This window comes from Lagopus leucura, unplaced genomic scaffold (genome assembly GCF_019238085.1).
Source record: "Lagopus leucura isolate 7727_CA_CO unplaced genomic scaffold, USGS_WTPT01 Super-Scaffold_100022, whole genome shotgun sequence".
NCBI classification, from domain to species: Eukaryota; Metazoa; Chordata; class Aves; order Galliformes; family Phasianidae; genus Lagopus; species Lagopus leucura.
In genome coordinates, this window is record NW_024962275.1 from 4,046,171 (window position 1) to 4,063,362 (window position 17,192).

At 40.4% G+C, this 17,192-nt stretch overlaps 1 protein-coding gene across 3 annotated transcripts in view; it reads left to right on the forward strand.

Moving 5' to 3' along the window:
* Nucleotides 1–17,192, forward strand: part of MED27 (mediator complex subunit 27) — an 86,022-nt gene that overhangs the window by 18,625 nt on the left and 50,205 nt on the right. For all 3 annotated transcript variants that reach the window (XM_042878878.1, XM_042878876.1, XM_042878879.1), the window contains exon 3: nt 10,619–10,749. In XM_042878878.1, coding sequence (XP_042734812.1) covers nt 10,619–10,749 — 131 coding nt within the window. The remainder of the gene's footprint in view (nt 1–10,618; nt 10,750–17,192) is intronic.

Consider the following 17,192-nt stretch of genomic DNA (forward strand, 5'->3'; position numbering starts at 1 on the left):
TGCTGAGTACACTGACAGCTGCAAGTCTGCTCTTCAAAACTCAGGCTTGGCCCTGAGTATCATCCTCTCTCCTCTCTACTCCTGTTTTGAACCCAGTAAGGAGAAGCATATGTTTTCTTGCATCAGACACATTGGTGTTACCTTGTGAAGCATGACAAGGTCATGCATTTGTATGGCAAAAGAGAGAACCTCAGATTAGATTTGAGCTATCTTAGACTTGTGGGGTTTTTTTTCAGTGATGTATGACAGATTCCCATGATATACGTGGTTAAATTTCCATTCATGTAGGTATGCATGCGCTGATGCTACATTGCTGCTCCTGAAATTGGTACTGTTATATTATTAATATTGCAGATCATGCCAAGGAGGTGTCTTGCATTTAATATAGAACATAAGAAGGCTTGCCTGCCCCGTATGAAAATCTCAAATTGGAAGTGAAGATGCTATAAAAATTTAAAAGCTACAAGGTCAGCCTGAAAATCATGTATTTTAAAAGCAGGAAATCATCTATTTTTAACAGCACATTTCCTTACCTGTAAGTACCTTTACTAATAACATATTCAGTTATTAAGGCTTGAAAAAGGTTTTAAGCCTTACTTTAATTGCAAAACTGTTTTGTTACCATTTTGTTCAGAGCCTGTTAAATCTGGGCTCTCTGGTTGGGTGACATGAGAACTGATCAAAAGCATTTGGATTCCTGCACTCCCTCTGTATGATCAAACAAGTTGAATTTCTATTACTCATAAAAGGTAATGGATGTCTGGCTTGTTTTGTATCTTTACTGCTGGGGGAGACATAAGAGGGTTCTTTGTTTTAGCAAGAAAAGACCAAAAGAAAAAAAGTAATTAAAAATAGAAATTCTGTTCAAGCTGCAGCTGAGGTGTTTGGTTTAAACACTTGTGGTAGTAAGCATTGGAACGTGGGGGAGGGATGGTATGAGATTGTGCCTTGGAGGACTTCAGAGGTGAGTGCGTGTGTTGGTTTTTTTTTAGCTATGTTGGCTATATTTTCAGGACAGAATAGCTTACAATGGGTATGAAGCAAGGCTGAGTACTCGCAAAGGTTAAGTTCACTTAGTATTTCCTCAGAAGCTTGTGCCAAGAACTGACTCCAGCTGTCCAGGCTCTTAACCATCATGTGCCTTTTCTTTTGTCTCTCCTGGGCTCAGTGACTTTGTTCCATCTGATCTGAGACTTAAAATGAGAAGGGTCTGTATCCGTGAGAACAAACTGTCCTCCAGAGCACAGAACTCAGTTTGAAGGTTTGGAATCTCAGGTTTTGACTTAACTTTCAACACGTAGCTAGTAGGGTGTGCTTCGGTGCCAATTAGTGGCTGGTCAAGGCAGAAATTAATGGTGATGTGCTCCTTTATTTTAAGTGATAGAAGTGTAAGGCGGGGGGGGGGGGGGTAAAGATTTTAACTTCAACCTTGCTCACAACCCAACTTAAAGCCACTTTGGGCAGCTTTGAAGAGCTGTGGTGCATCTGTCAGCTGTTATGGTCTATAGGAGCTCTACTTTAGGTGTACGAGTGGTAAATCATTCAGTGCTCTTAAGGTCTGAGCTTGCTCAGATCCACACCCAACACGAGCGGAATAAGAATTGTGAAGGTGAACTTAGTCTTTCCAAAGAAATCGGATAAAGCAGGAGAATATCATACAAGACATCTGAGAAGATGAGTGTGGGCATTGTGTGTAATACCGTAGGTACCATTTTTGCATGAAAATGGGTGCTGGGTAACTGTTACGCATCCCTGCGATCCGATGGACAGTGCTGACTGGAGGTCCCTTGGAAAGAGGTGTGCAGTCAAAGTCAGTGCTGAGCACGAGCAAAGGTATTGATTGCCTCGTTACTGAATGCTTTCTTTGGGGCCTTAACAGTCTGTAATGGGTTAAAAGAACACGGCTTCTCTCCTCCTGTACATCAGCCGTTAAGTATGAAATGTTTAATTGGTCAGTGCAAAAGCTCAGATCTCACAATAAAAGGGTATGTTATGGACATCTAAATAAATACAATGCAAAGCTGTCCGGAGAGAGCTGCTTCCTTTTGGTGGCAGTGAGAGAGGGGTAAATAAAATAATTGATGTGCCCCATTAGCTGTCAACCAAGTTTCACATGATGTGTCTTTCCTTTGGCAGGCATACAGCAGCAGCGCATTTTAGCACCTCGCCTACAGCATCCACCTCCTGACAGCAAGCCTTGCCAATAGGAAAGCGTTCAGCACTTCATTATTTCTACAACCTGAGTGCATTTGCAAATTAATTGATGTGTGGGAGGAAAGGCATCTGCTATTGTAGAAGTCCCGAACTGTTGCAGAGAAACTAGAAATAAACTGGGTAGCTGTAGTGAGCTGGTGTGCTGATGCAGGTGTTGAAGGCTGTCTTGACTGTTTTTATTGCTGTCTTTGATACGTTCTTTCTTTTGAAAAAGAAAAACAAACCATTGGCTGAGCAGTGGAAACTGATAGTATGCTGAAGAGATGGATAATAGCAGACACGTATGGGTAGTTAGCAAAGGGTTTCGTACTTCTTACTGGCTCAGCACCAGAAGAAAATTTTAATTAGGCCTGTAATGAATGGCTGGGAGCATTTTAAAGGCGATTAATCTTGTGGTGTGATTGAGTTAATTGCAATATCATTACAAACTCCCATGAAAATAATACGAGGTATATTCCATTTGTTTTAATCCTAAAGATCTTTCTGAGGTCCCCACTGGCTTCATCTGAAACAATCCTGGTGGAAACCTTCCCTATGGGCAGAGAAAGCTGCAGAACTGCTCTGTGCTGCATCCCAGCACCCAGCCCCTCCAGTCCCTTTCCAGGGCTCTATAAGCTGCTGCCATCCTTAAAACAGCCCTTCTTGCAGGGGAGCTCATCTATTCTAGCTTTCATTGCATGCTGTAGTATTTCCTTGTTTTTCTGCTCAGTTAGCTTGCCTGAGTGTGGAAGATGAGGATGCGTAGTCTATTTTCAGAAATAAAGATTACAGCAGCTTTTGAACTCTTTGTGCTGTGGTTTTAAAAAAAAAAAAAAAAAAAAGCATATCAGAAGAGGTGTTTTTGCAAAGCATATGGCATTTACACTAGTTCTGACTACAGTAAGTTTTGGATTAGGTTGTAAAACAGCTCTCTGCTTTTTGCACTCTCTAGTCAGAGTGTGACATCTTCAACAGATGGACAGATAAACTTTCCATAATCCATGCCTTTCCTTTCAGAGGAGGAGATGAGATTCTCATTTGTAAAAGTTGTTGAGGAAAACCTCATCTGTATAAGTCTGTTGTAGGCTCAGATGTCAGGGTGTGAAAATGCGATGGATACGCAGCTGAGCGCTGCAGTTATTGATATTTTGGGGGCTCTTCTGGCAGCTGCAGAATCAGCCTTGCCTTTGCCTGTGCTCTGAGCCTCATTAGATCATTTGCTTCATCTGTTTTCAGAGCCGTGTGCTTAATCATGGAACAGGCATCTTGCTCCAATCCACGTTCTTTCTGTATTGGCTAATATTTGGTCTTGTTTGCTTCTCGTAACCGTGCACCATCAGGATTGGTGTGGTTTAGTATTTAGAACAGCACCATCAGGAGGGTTGTTCCAACCTGAATTAACCCTGCTGGGATGGTAGAAGTGCCTTTTTTTCCTTCGGTAACTTTTCTGGTCACACTTCTATATATTCCATCCTCTTGACTATTACAGATTTTGTAAATAGTTTAGAAATGCCAGCCGGTGATGTATGGGCCTCTTTAACATTTCTTTGATTTATGTGCACTGTGCTGAGAAAAAGCAGAGGAAGCACATTATTCTGGGGGAAAATGTTGCCACTCTTCAGTTTTTTTCAGTCTTAGTTAAAAGCTACATTTTTATCCATCAAACCTGATAGATTCTTTGTTCATTCCTGAAAACATTCATAACTTAACTCCTTGAAGTCTAAAGAAATAATGTGGCCAACATTTTGATGAATGCCTATTTGTATTTTTTATTTTTTTAAATCCTGCTAGACATTTCTTTTAACCCGATTTTTCCAAACTGGAATTTTTCATTGATCACAGGTTGATCCTTTGAAGTGCAGACATTAAAAATTACTGAAGCTGGGGGTTTAACATCTTAAATTTTGTTTGTATTTTGCTGTTTTTAATAATACGTTGCACAAATTAATGTTGAAAAATACGTGGAGGTTTCCAGCACTGCAGGGTAGGATGATTTCCTTTGAAGGACTGCAGATGTGTGATTATCCAGCTTCCCATATAAAGGTCCTTATTAAATGCAGAATGTTAATTTTGCTTAAATCGGGTGTTTTATTTCGGAAGTCCATGTTGTAATTCACAAAGGGCTATTCTGAAAAATTAAAACAGAAAAAAGCACACAAAAATCCTGTAATTTACAGTTCCTAGCTATCGTGTAATATTGTTTCAGCTGGAGAAACTGGTCAGTGAAGCTTCTTCAGCAGGAGCTCACTCATGTTTTTGGCTGCCTTCCTTACCTGTGCCTGGCTGCACACCTTGGACTGGTTGGGTTTGCATAAGTTGCACATTTTATTGAAGGAGAACATCTATTTCTTTATTCCAAGTAGTTTGTTTGCTATAGTAGCAAAGCTCAACCACAGTGCTGCAACCTGTGGCATGCGGGTAGGCAATTTGAAGGGGCTTTCTGTAGCTGATTCCAGCCCTTCATTCTACCACTTAATTTCCAAGTACCTTCACATTTCTTATTTAAGCACCTGAGCATCCCCTGTCAGCAAGGCAGCATGCTGCTCTTTATCCTGTCATAGCTGCCACCTGAGCCCCCGACACAAAAGGTTTAGTCTGGGGCTTTAGAAAATAATAAGCCCAGCACAACAGCGGTGTCTTCAGTTCAGAGATCTGATGGTTTTTAAGGGAGCACTAGGGAAGATAAGAATGGAATCCTTATTCAGCCTTGAGTCCCTGCTACGGATTGTTTGCCCAATGCAAGGAGAATCCTTTTCTCAAAGAAGAATTGAGGTTTTCTGTTGAATATTGGTCCAGGGCACTTCTTACTTCTTGAGACTTTAATGAAGTCCACAAAGTAAACGTATCAAGTGATGTGACTCCACTTCTGCATCACTGACTGTGACTGCCTCTGTCCCAACTACTGCCTTGGGCTCAGGGTTACCTGAAATTGCTGCTCTTTGTTGCTGTATGTGTTTTTATTTTGCTGTTTAGATGCAGAATGCAGTGTAATAATTCCATCCCACTTCTGGGGATGCTTTTATGTGTACAGGTTGTAGCCCCACATCCAATGGAATGCCAGTTTATTTCCACTGAATTATATTTATTGCAGGAAACAATGTCATCTGAAATCAGCACTTTCATTCATATCCTTCAGAACACCTGAACATTTTAATAGGCTTTTTTAGCATAAAATATTTATCTCCTCAGAAGAGATAAATAAGGCAGTGCACTCTGTAGCCCTGGATTATGATTACCTCTTTGAAGCCTACTGGCTGCATAGAGTTGCTTTGTGCTGATGTTAACCAGTAAGTATGAGTATGTAACTATTTAATAAATTCTAAAACACTTAAAAAAATGAAGAAAAAAAAAAAAAAAGAACTGGGAAGAGGAGGAGTGCCTTTAGTAGAGGCTTTGAACAGTGCAGATGATTGTATTGGCAGTGAGGATGCAGATGCTGAAGTTTTGACCAATTCCTTGGAAGTGCCAGATTTGCAATCTCTGCATAGTTAAAAGCCAAAGACTTGCAAGCAGTATTGGAATGAGGGGATGTTGATGCAGTCATTCATCAGCAGAACTTCAATGTTTTTGGAAGAAAAGTGTAGGATGAACGCAATTTAAGGCTGAAATCTAATGCTAATTAAAACAGCGCTTTCAGCAAAAGTATGAATCCGAAGACAATAGGATAAAAGACATAGGGAAGGCAAAGCATTAAGGCCAACGGGGAAACGTATCGATGCTTTTCCTCCTGTTTTATCAAGTATATACATGTGTGAACTTGTTCTTCAATTCCCAGCCCTGGGAGGAGAAACCTAAGGAAAAGCAAGGTCGTGTCTGCAGAGCGCTGCCCACCGATGGTTGTTGACCAGCACTGGCAATGTGCATCCCAATGCAATGTAAATAAGATCAGCTGCATGCAAGAGGCTTTTAACAGAAGTGTGAGCTCATTAGTTTCACTCTGTAGTTAGATCAGGGAGGTCAGGAAAGGATGGAATAACTTTTGTAGTGGGATTTGGAAAAAAAAGAATGAAATGGGGGTAGGCCTTGTTCCCTTAATGGATAGATATTTGTTGTTTAAATAATCTCATAAACTGGGAAGTGATGGAGGGATAAATGTTTAAAAATAATAGAACAAAGTGTCCTAATTAAGTTGTAAAGCAGAGCAAAAGCACAACATCTAGCTTTCTTATTAATTGAACAGCCTGCAACCCAGTTCAACAAGAGGAAAACCAATGAGTAAATAAATTGGAAACTCTGCTCTTTTGGTTTATTGATGCTGTTATGGCCAAGCTGAGAATTCAGCTATTCTAAAATGATCAAACATTGTTTGGGGAAAAAAAGAGAATTTCTAAACTGGCCTCATTATCTGAGACGAGCTTAAAAATAACAATTAAGGTAGTGCAATTCCTCTTTTGCTTACTTCAGTGTGCAGAGATGAAACTGTGGGAGTGTCCTGGCTGCCTGATGATCGCTCTTTTCAAAAGAACAGCCAGAGTTTTATCATAACAGACAAATCCCTTGTTAGCTGCAAGGGAGAAATAATATAATGATGGGGGGCAAAGTACCATGCAACTCAAAAGGAAACAAACGTGCATGCATTTGCTAGTATTGCAGTGAAAATTCTTTGATAACTGTCTGTCAGGCACTTCTATGAAACCCAATTGCTCCAAGAGATGCAAATTTTATTTCTCTTACATATGTAGATACAGATATAAAAGACTTTTCTCACGTATGTGTGTGGTTTGTATCTTAAATATGGGAAGGTCTGAAAGAAATGTCACTGCGGGGAATGCAATCACAGAAGTCATTCTTCTGATTCCATCTCTTAAAACAGACCAACTGGTGCTTAGAAAGCTTTGAGTAATGGATTGTGTATGGGAGTCTATATGGTCAGTGCTTCAGGTTATAATAACCCACCCACCCTCCTAATTTCTGCACCTTTACTTGGCCTTGTAAGTTAGCAGAGTGCAATGGCTTGGTTGGTCAGGGTTAGGGTGAAGTTGGCAACCCATGAACTATGTAAGCAAAGGCCTTCAGGCCCAGCATGATTCTAATGGTGAAGCTTTAACTTCAAAAGCTTTGAATTAACTCTGTGTATGTATGTACTTCCATAACATACAACAAGTAAACCTGCACACCAAAACGTATATACTCCATCAAGGTGATGTCAGTTTGATCTGCTTGAATGATAGGAGCTGAATGCATCATTGTGCTTTGAGCCCCTCGGCTGCCACGTGGGCTGCAGCATGAGTGCTGCCAACTCCAAATCTTAACCGTGATCTGCAGAAGGCAGTGCTGTCTTCCAGAGGAATAGAGAGGTTCTTGTCTTGGTTTTTTTTTTTGTTTGTTTGAGTTGTTGTAGGCAGTGGATTGTGTTGTTTCTGGTGTGAAAAGAGCCATTGGGACACAATGAAGAGGTATGACATGATTAACTTAAAAACTATTAGTGCCTGTGAAACTCCATCCAATCTGTATTTCTCTAATAAACCTTCTCTCTTTAAATAGCTCACATTAAAAATAAAGGTGTGTTGAGTGAATGAAGGAATTGCAGCATTGAGAAGAGACTCCAAAGTGCTGACTTGTTGAGATGCATTTTACTTTTGTCAGGAAGATTGAGCAACGTTCCTATATGAATTCAGGTTTCACGTTCTCAAACACTGAAAACGTACACTTTGGCACCTGTAAAACATTAGTGAGAATCATTTCTTTTAGGAAAATTAAAAATAATCCATGTTCTGTGTTATCTTCCTCCAGGTAAAGCTTTTCTGTGTATTGAAGTATTGCTTTCAGTAGTTCTCCAGCAGCCTTGAGAACGAGAGCCTCTCTTGGTTTTAAGATGTGGGATTTGCACATTTGAAACCACAGTTTTAAGGAAAATATCAGCTCTTGTGAAACTGTACGAGTTGGCACTGATGTGTATCCTGGCTGCTAACTGCTGTATATTGATTTTTCTCGTTGTTGGTTTTTAGTTTTCCAAAATAGATTTTGTTTCATTTGTGTGTATTGGGGGAAAAAGAATCAATGTTGCTGATATTTTAGAGGAGTATTTCATAATGAAGAAAAGAGTCCAGCTTCTTGTTAACCAGCTGGGATTCCCAACAGCCGAGAGACATGGAGGCGTGCTGTAATGAAGCCTCTGAATGATGAGGAAATGCCTCGGTGGCTGACCAAGAAATGGCATCCCGTACACCCAGTGCCGCACCAGTATTCAGGTTCACTACGTGTTCAGCTGTGTTATGGACAGAGATCTTGCTGTTTACCAGTCTGCTTGTTTAAATGAACACAGTAGTCAAAAGCAGATGGGAGGTCATTGGGAACACAGCAGCAGAAGGCTTTCGTGCCCATCCGCAGACACCATGCTGCGGTCCCCAGCTGAGTCCTGGGCTCTCAGAGATGTGCAGTTCACCTACCTGGATTTCTGATGCTGCTGATGTTGCTTTGGCTTATTGCTTGACTGCTGCTTTCAGTCTTATTTATCCTGCTCAGAAGAAATGATTAAGAAAGGATTTCCCCATCTTTTCAGTTGACACCCCTCTGCCCCCCAAAAAGGAGTGTGTTCTGTGCAGTGCAGCCTGTGATGCTTTAATAATGCATAAATCAAGCTGGACAGGACCGCCTGTCAGTTTTATTAACTTTGACCTTTTCTCCCATTATAAGGATGGTTTGGTAAATATTTAATGGGCCATTATAGATTTTGACAGTTGGATCTGCATTCCTGGAAGCGAAGGTAGATTATGTACAAATACTTATAATTAATAAAAATAGCTTTACCACTGGGAGCAAGCCTTCAAGGACAGAATTGTTTCTTAGGATCTATTTATTTTTACTTCCTACTTTCCTTACGTCTGCCCACTAAATGTCAGGCTGGCCAGTTAGGTTATGAAACCTCTTCAAAAGGTTGTATTTAAAATTCATTTCTGATTAACACCTGCGATTACCTCTGTCTTGGAGCAAGTGGCCGAATGATGTTATTTACTGGAGATATGTGTCACTGTCGTTCTGTGCAGTGAACTGATGGTGTCAACAGCACAAAATGGCTGAAGGAGAGCAGCTTGCTGTAGGGTGCAAGAGGGAAAGGTGCGTTCCTGGAGTCAGAGGGTCTTCTGCCAGAGCTGTCTTTCCCTTTAATTCCCGACATATTGCACTCCCTGCAAGTTCTGGGAGTGAAGATTGAAAGCTGAGCCCCTGACACCTCGATACATTGCCTGTTGAACGATTACTGCCCATTGCTCTCATTGATTTTTTCATTTCAGAAATCTGTAGAACAACAAATCTGAGCAAAATCCATGGGGCTCAGAGGAGTTGTTAAGGCGGTGCTTGGTGCTGTGCCACTGCTCACAGCATGTGCCAGGGAAGTCAGGGCCATGTCAAGGCACTCCATTTTCTCCAGGCGTTGCCATTTGGGTCTGATTGGCTGGCTGGGTGGCTTTGCTCATGTTAACAGCCACCTTCCAGTAGATTTTGCTTCCCATGGATTCAGTCAGTACCCTACCTAAAGCTGCTTGATGTTCTGAATGTTGTAAGACATCATTTCTGTACATAACCGTACATCTTTTTGTATGTGGGTCGTGGGATCAGTGTTGGTAACTTGTTCAGTAGTTCACTGTTAGCAGCACAATTCTGTAGATGGTTTGATGAAAATGTTGATGTAGAGACTGGCTGAAGAAGAGGATTGTGTTTGTCTCATGTTGAATCTTGAGCTGTTTTCCCCTTCCCTTTCAAAAGGGAGAGCCAGGAGCTTGAGCTGAAAGTGTCTCGAGGTGGACTTGGAACCTGTTGCACTGGAAAGTGGTTTCAGGACAGGCACAGCATTGTGGCTGTTCTCAAATTTGTGAGCAGTGGGAGAGCGCTGAAACTTGTAAATTCACATATGTCCTTCATGAATTGTCTTTTATTGACAGGTAAAATAAAAGGGTTAGAGAAGAAAGCTACTGAATACGAATCTTTCTGCTGTAACACTATCAAGACATGCTGCCTGATATTTTGAAGGCTAGCTTTTTCTTTAGAGTGACAGAGGCTTCTTTGTGGATGCTGCGTTTTAGGGAAAAAAAGATAAGCATTATTTTAAAAAGAAAAGTTTATACAGTGATAAAGTCACACCTTTCTTCCTATTACCTTCTTTTGGAAAGTAAGGATGCTTGATCCCTCGAGAGGAGAACAGCCTTAATGTTAAAATGCAACTCCGAGTTTCAGGAGAGTTAGGACTTACTCAAGTCTTTGATGCATCATCTTACTTTCCCAATGGCATAGTTTCCTTGTAATATCTATTTCACAGCAGACTTTTATATGCTTTTGTTCGTATCATCTTCTATCCAAGCAATACATGAAATAGCATACATTAGCTTACTGGCTGGCTGTATTTTTAATCAAGCCATACAGACAGTAGAAGTCTGACACAGAGCACTGCGGTGGTTTGTGTTTTAATGTATGTTTTTTCCTTCCCCAGCTGCAGTACCATGCCGGGCTAGCATCTGGCCTTTTGAATCAGCAGTCTTTGAAACGCTCGGCCAACCAGATGGGAGTATCTGCGAAACGCCGGCCGAAAGCCCAGCCGACAACTCTCGTCTTACCTCCTCAGTAAGTAATGGAACCTTATGAGTATTTTGAAGAGTTTGCACAGTGGGGTGGGGATTATTTTGGATTTTTAATAAAATAAATAACGCTACAAAGTCAGAAGTCATAAAAACTTTGTGCTTGTGTTTTTGTTTCGTGCCAAGTGAATTATTCTTGTTGGGTGGTTGGGATACTCTGTGGGAGCGATGTTTTGTTTCCCCTCCTGAAAGAGGAAGTGCTCTGAGAGCAGAAAAGTTGGAAGGATTCTTTTTAGTAGCAGGTCATAGAAATTTTTGCTACACAGAATTGTCATTGAGGAATGATGTTCCCTTGCTTAGTATGACTCGGAGCTTCAAGAAGGACTTCTCTGAAGGTCCTGAAAGGCAGAAGCCAAGCCATTTTTGGTGTGAGTACTTTCTTGACAAATGTCTGTTCTGAGTCCATCTGTTCACCATATGTTAATTTTGCATTGGATCTAGACCTCTTTTACAGGTGACAAGCAATTACGAGGACACTTAGAAACTGTTTGAGGACATAGAGTATCAACACTTCAGGCAGCCTGTGTGCTGATGCCAAAAACACAGAGATGCTCACGACTAAGCTTATGAATTAATAAACTGCTTAAAATATTTAGTTACATATAAGAAAATGATTATTATGTAGAAAATGAAGTGCTAAGCAATTATTCATTGTACTGAGCATCTCTGTGGAAGCTGTGTGCTTTTTTCACAGAACAAGAGTCACTGATGTATAAACACCATGTTACTAAAAATGTCATAGCTGTAATAATAACAGTTCCTCTTGTCAGTGGACTCCCCAGGCCCAAGCTCATGGAGGAATCAAAAGAAGTTTAGATTTGTTCTCTATGTGACCTGAGAATAGATGACAGAGGACAGGGCGTTCCCCACGTATATCAACATTGAAGGATTGCCAATGCAAGAATCCATGCAATGTTTTATTGCAGTTGTGAGGCATCGCTCAAAGCAGCCAGGAGGGCAGCTGTAGCAGAGCCACCAGGATGAAAAGCAGATGCTGTTTGTAGTGTATTTGTGGAAAAACGCAGGTATATTATGAAGGACTTTGGCTCAGTGGTTTTTTTTTTTCCTTTGTTTTGAGTTTTCCATTGAGTTTTGAGTATTGATGTCAATTGACATCAATAAAGCTGAGCACTGTGGTGCTGGTTGTCGTGATTTGTATTCAGAAGCTTTAAAATCAGGGCTTCTCCAGTCCCTAGCATTACTTTAATGACAGAGAAAGAGCTGTTGTAAAAATCTTTCATAGAAAAGTCTGTACCTGTAGATTCTATATCAAATGCAAGGGAAAAAACGTTGCAGCAGTATAAATCTGTGCGCAGTGTGCAATATACAAATTATTGTATATTATTGTATTATTATAAAATACAAATAACAGTACTGATGTCTTTTTTTTATCTGCAGGTGATTATTCCTTTTCATTTAATGACACTCTTCTCTAGCCTTTGCAGATAGGTACCATGTGAAAGTTCAGTTACAAAGTTTAGCTAGTCTTGGAATTATATTCTGATATTTTATCACCGTTTCCAGCACTGTTCACAGTCAAAACACGTTTGTGCTGAGCTGGGCCTTTATCCTCTTTATTTTTTCCTCTCTGACTTCTTTGCCCTTTCAGATTTCGTTGTTGTTTGCTATCTTGGTGTGTTTTAAGAAGAGAATAATAGTTATATGAAATGAAATCAAACACCTGTTGAGCTCGATGTCGCGTATCCAACACAAGGCAGAGGCAGATTATTAAAAGACATAAAAATAGACTTTTGAAAAGTGGTTTTATGAGGAAAAAAAAAAAGTGTGACAAATGGAATTTTAATATCTTGTTTTTTGTTGTAGTTTCATGCAAATAATGATGAATAATTTTGTTATTTTCTTCCTTCGATCTCTATGAAGTGCAAAGGAAGAAAACATGCAGGTGCAAAATTATGCATCTCCTTGAAGGGACACATTTTAGGAAAAAGACTCTCTTAGTTTCAATACAAATTTGCCAATGGCATTTCAGAGATTTTTTTTTGTATTATTATTATTATTTTAGATTTATTGATTAGTTGGGAAAGGAGTAACTATTCTTTGTCTTTTCTGCTTTGATTTGTGTTGATTTGTGAATAAAGTTCTGTGTTCAGTCTTTGGGCTGAGTGACAGTGTGATGAGTTGAGCAGATATTAAATACTGCTTAGAACAACTGTGTTACCTAATGCTTTTCTTAAACCTGAGTATACACAACTGCTTATGTGCCAAAATGTCATTCTAGGATATCAAACCAGAGCAAACAGTGGCACTGCAGTAATCCTTTTCAGCTTGCAAAGGGGTGCAGGAAGCACTCTTGATAAGGACTTTATATAGATACTACTTTGGACAAAAGATCTTCTAAAAATGTTTATTTTAATGCTGACTTTGCTTATTTTGATATTAAAATTATAATTTGAGTTGCAGGTAGCATTACTGAATTTTTATTAATTTCCCTGTGTTTTAAAGGAACTTTTGCAGTTGTTATTCGTGCTTTACATTCCTAATAGCAATGCTCAGCATTTCATCCTCCCTTCTGCTCCCAGAAGGAGCTGGACAAGGGGTTTAATGGCCAAGCTGATGCTTGGTAGTCCCACTCATTTGTGCCTTGCTGGCCTTTGGCTGCCTTTCAGTTTGCCCTGGTTTGGAAGTGAGAAGCTTTAGACCGACACCAGTAGCTATTCAGAAACTTCAGCAGCGGTTTTTAATAAAAAGGTATTTTTTGAAATGGGAAGTTTCTGTCTTATGCAAGCAGTGTCGGTAAAATTTTCATTTTCTCCCTGTTTTTATTATCATAGGGTTCCCAAGGATGCTGAATAGAGACAGAACTTGGCACGTCAGGTGGCATCTCTCACCTGATTTCACTGTAGCTCAGTTTTGGAGGGAGGCCTTTTGGTGTTCGTTTGCTTTTCAGTTTTGGTTTTCACTGACTCTGAAAGTACAGAATACAATCTTGATATGTGTCTCATCTCTAGCCAAGCATATCTTTATGGAAAAGTGACTAACTGCTGGCTGCTTTCTCTGCTTGCTTTGTCCCTCCTTCTGTCTTCTATTAACAAGACATCTCCCTGTACTTGCTAATAGATGCGTTCCCTCACATGCTTCTCATCTGGCTGCTGCTTCCTTCCTTCTGTTACAGAATCTCAGAGCAGCGTTTGCTGAAGTGCTGAAAGCTGTCAGCTCCTTCCATGTGACCAGGAAAGTGTACTCGTGCAACACTTTGAAAATGAGAATGACTTATTTTGTTCATGCTTTTTGATGTTATTAGTAATAAGAAGGCTGTTAGGTTTAGGTTTGGGGTTTTTTTCCCCCCTCCTTGTGAAACAAAGGCACTGACATATTTAGTTTATCTTGCATTATTTTTCTTGCCACCGCATCTCCAAAGCAAACTGTGATGTTAGCTCCCAGACCCCCAGAGCTGAGTGCTGTGCCCTGAGTGGGCTGGCAGGGCTGGGAGCTGGGAGCCCAGGGCTCAAATCAACCACGAGACCCAGCAGGCTCTGCTGCAGCACCGTGCTGCTGAGAAATGGCAGCTGGAGCCGCTGTGAGATGGCAAGGCAGAAAGAAAGGAGGAAGCGCAGGATTGACTTGATATTCATGCAGCTGCATTCCTTGGCACACACAGGAGGGTCAGTTAGTATTAATGGGAATTTTTAGGGGTCTCAGCTGAAAACCCTTGGACTTGGATAGCTCTGTGGCACGGTGCTTGCTCAGTGCTCCCAAATGAACCATCTATCTTCTCTGCCTGGAAGGAAATTGCCAGAACAAGAACTTGCTCACCACTGTAAGCGCTGAGACTCGTGTCTTTATGTTGCTTTTTAGGGTCATTTGTTGTGACGTTTGTAGTTTTGCAGAAATAAGCACGCTATAAACAATAAGGAATGGGAAGTCTGGTTCTGGTTTGACAACTTCAGGCACAATGGATACAAAGGCTTGAGTAAAAATGAGTCCAATTTTGTATTTTAGGGTTCCTCAACTTGTCTTGTAAATCTCTTGTGCTCTGATGTATTCCCTAACCTGACAAAGAAAACATTTTAATAGATTGAGGAAAAATCAGTGTGAATTTAAGCTGTATTGCTAGGAGCAGACTGGCAAAATTACTTTTCCTTTATTAAAAAATAAAAAAACAAGACGTGCTGCCCATAATAGTGCTGTAGATAAATGAGGAGCAAAAAGCTATGAAGATGATTTTTCTTTCAGAAGAGAATAAGGACTTGAGGATAGAAGTGCTGGGTAGAGACTCAAGAAAGCTGTTTTTTTTTTCTCTTTAAGTGGGCATGAGACCATTTTGTTGTGCTGTACGAGTGCCGTGTAACAAAACTCTGTTCCAACACCACGTATCCACAGAATGCAGAGCTGTAAGCACTTCCAGCTATCTGCCTGTTTAAGTGACTGGCTTATAATAAATCTGCTGTCAAAATTGCTTCCATAGTTTATTGTACAAAACTCCCATCATCTCATCTGCTTTCTTTTTCTAGAGGAGGAAGTTATATTGACAAGAAGTGCACACTTGTCTCCGTGCTTTGGAGTTACTTTACCAGAAGCAGCTCTCTGGTGAGCAGTCCCCTTTAAGAGCTTATTACTGGGTCAGCAGATAGGTGTTCATCTGGGTTTGGAAAATAAATTCACAGATATCCCAATCTTTGTTCATGGAGCTTGGTTCAATACCAGCATTGTCAAAGTGTTGATTTTTTTCATTGTGCTTCTGCCCTAACAGATTAAATGTTCTGCCATGCAAGCAGTACTAAAGGGTTCTATTGGACACAGCAGCTGAAGGTTGGGGAAGAAATTCAATTTAAAATAATTACACAGTAATAAAAACAAAAATGCTGTTTTAAACAGTGAGCTGAAAGGTATGTGTGTGTATGTGTCTAAACGATATACACAGACATTAGATGTGCCAGAATAAATTATTTGGAACTGGTGTAAATTACCATTTCTATATTAAGTAGAATCCTGATGAGCCCTTTGCCAAGAGTTTGGGAAGAAAAAGGTTTTCTTCAGCATGTTGTTTTATAAACAGCATCTAATTACTTCCTAGGATGGGGATTTTCATTATGAAAGAGGCAGACGATATTAAAGATAATGGCAAAGCATGCTTCAGCCAAGAAACGTGTGCTGTTGTTGTTTTAAGAGCGTATGCTTAAACTGTGTTGATGCAGTGTAACCTCACTGTGTTACAGGTCTGAAATCCCAGCCAGGAGCACGTGCCTTGAAACCAGGATGTGCTCAGCAGCTGAGTGTGACACCCAGCATCTATGGGGCTGTGGTTATTTGACATTCAGGTGTTGCTCCTGGGCTCTCATTGAGTGCTGTGTGCTGTAATCCAACATGGGGCCCGTTCTTAAAAGTATTCAAGAATGAAAGAGCAGAATGTGTGGCTGTGGTTTCCTTTTGGAGGAAAGTCACAGAAGTTCTTTGCGCAGTTGTAAAATTCTCCTTTTCCCCCTACTGGCAAAGCTGTATTAAGTATCAATATTCATTAAATGCCGCAGAGATGATACTGTAATAAAGCAATAATCCTCAGGCCCACATCTGTACTTCTTTTAGAAGAGCCGAGGTTGAGAATATAATTAAAGATTAAAACTCTATTTGCATTCTGGAACACAGAGATACCTTTCTGTACATGATGGGGAATTGTATTAATAAGGAAGAGATCAGTTTCCAATAAGTTTCAATACTCGGGGCTCACTACATATCCCTGTTCATGTTTAAGTTTCTCACAGTATTCCTTTAGCTTGACTTTAGTGAGGCAGTGCAACAGGAACTGCAAAAGAACGTGTTGCTGAGATGTGTGACCCTTTTGCTCTGCAAATTAATCCCTTTTTATATGAAGAAATAGATTAAAAGTTTGTTCCTTCTACTGTAAGATAGTAACATTGACATGACTAGGTTTAATTACTTTGTAGCCATGTAGATGCAATGTTAATTTCAGTATTTGGTATCTCGTGCACAGTTTGGATCACATCTGTGTTGTTGGTTTTCTTTGGGGGGGGGAATTGATGGATGGCTTTCCTGCAGATGTGTCATGCAGTTCATTTTGGGGGCCAGTGTTCCATTGCTTTTTAAATACAGCAGTACAGGGGCATGTGGTGATGCTGCTGCTCCATGTTATGCATTCCTTTAGAGCCTTTCAAAGGAATGCAAATAGTGTGCATGTAGTATTAGGTTTCTTCGAAGGAAGACTGCAGAATAACTCAGACCTGCTGAAACTGCCACCTACAACACTACTTCCGAGGATGACAGAGTCCCCAGGCGTTTTGGTGGTGGTGTTTTTTTTGTGTTTTTGTTGTTGTAGAACCATGTAGAATATAACAAAATGCAATGAGCAAACAGGAAATCACTGTTTTGACAACTTTGTTGTAAGGAGATAAGTGCTGAGGAACAGATCACAATGATTTTCAACAGCTATTGAAAATACGGCGGCTTCAATGT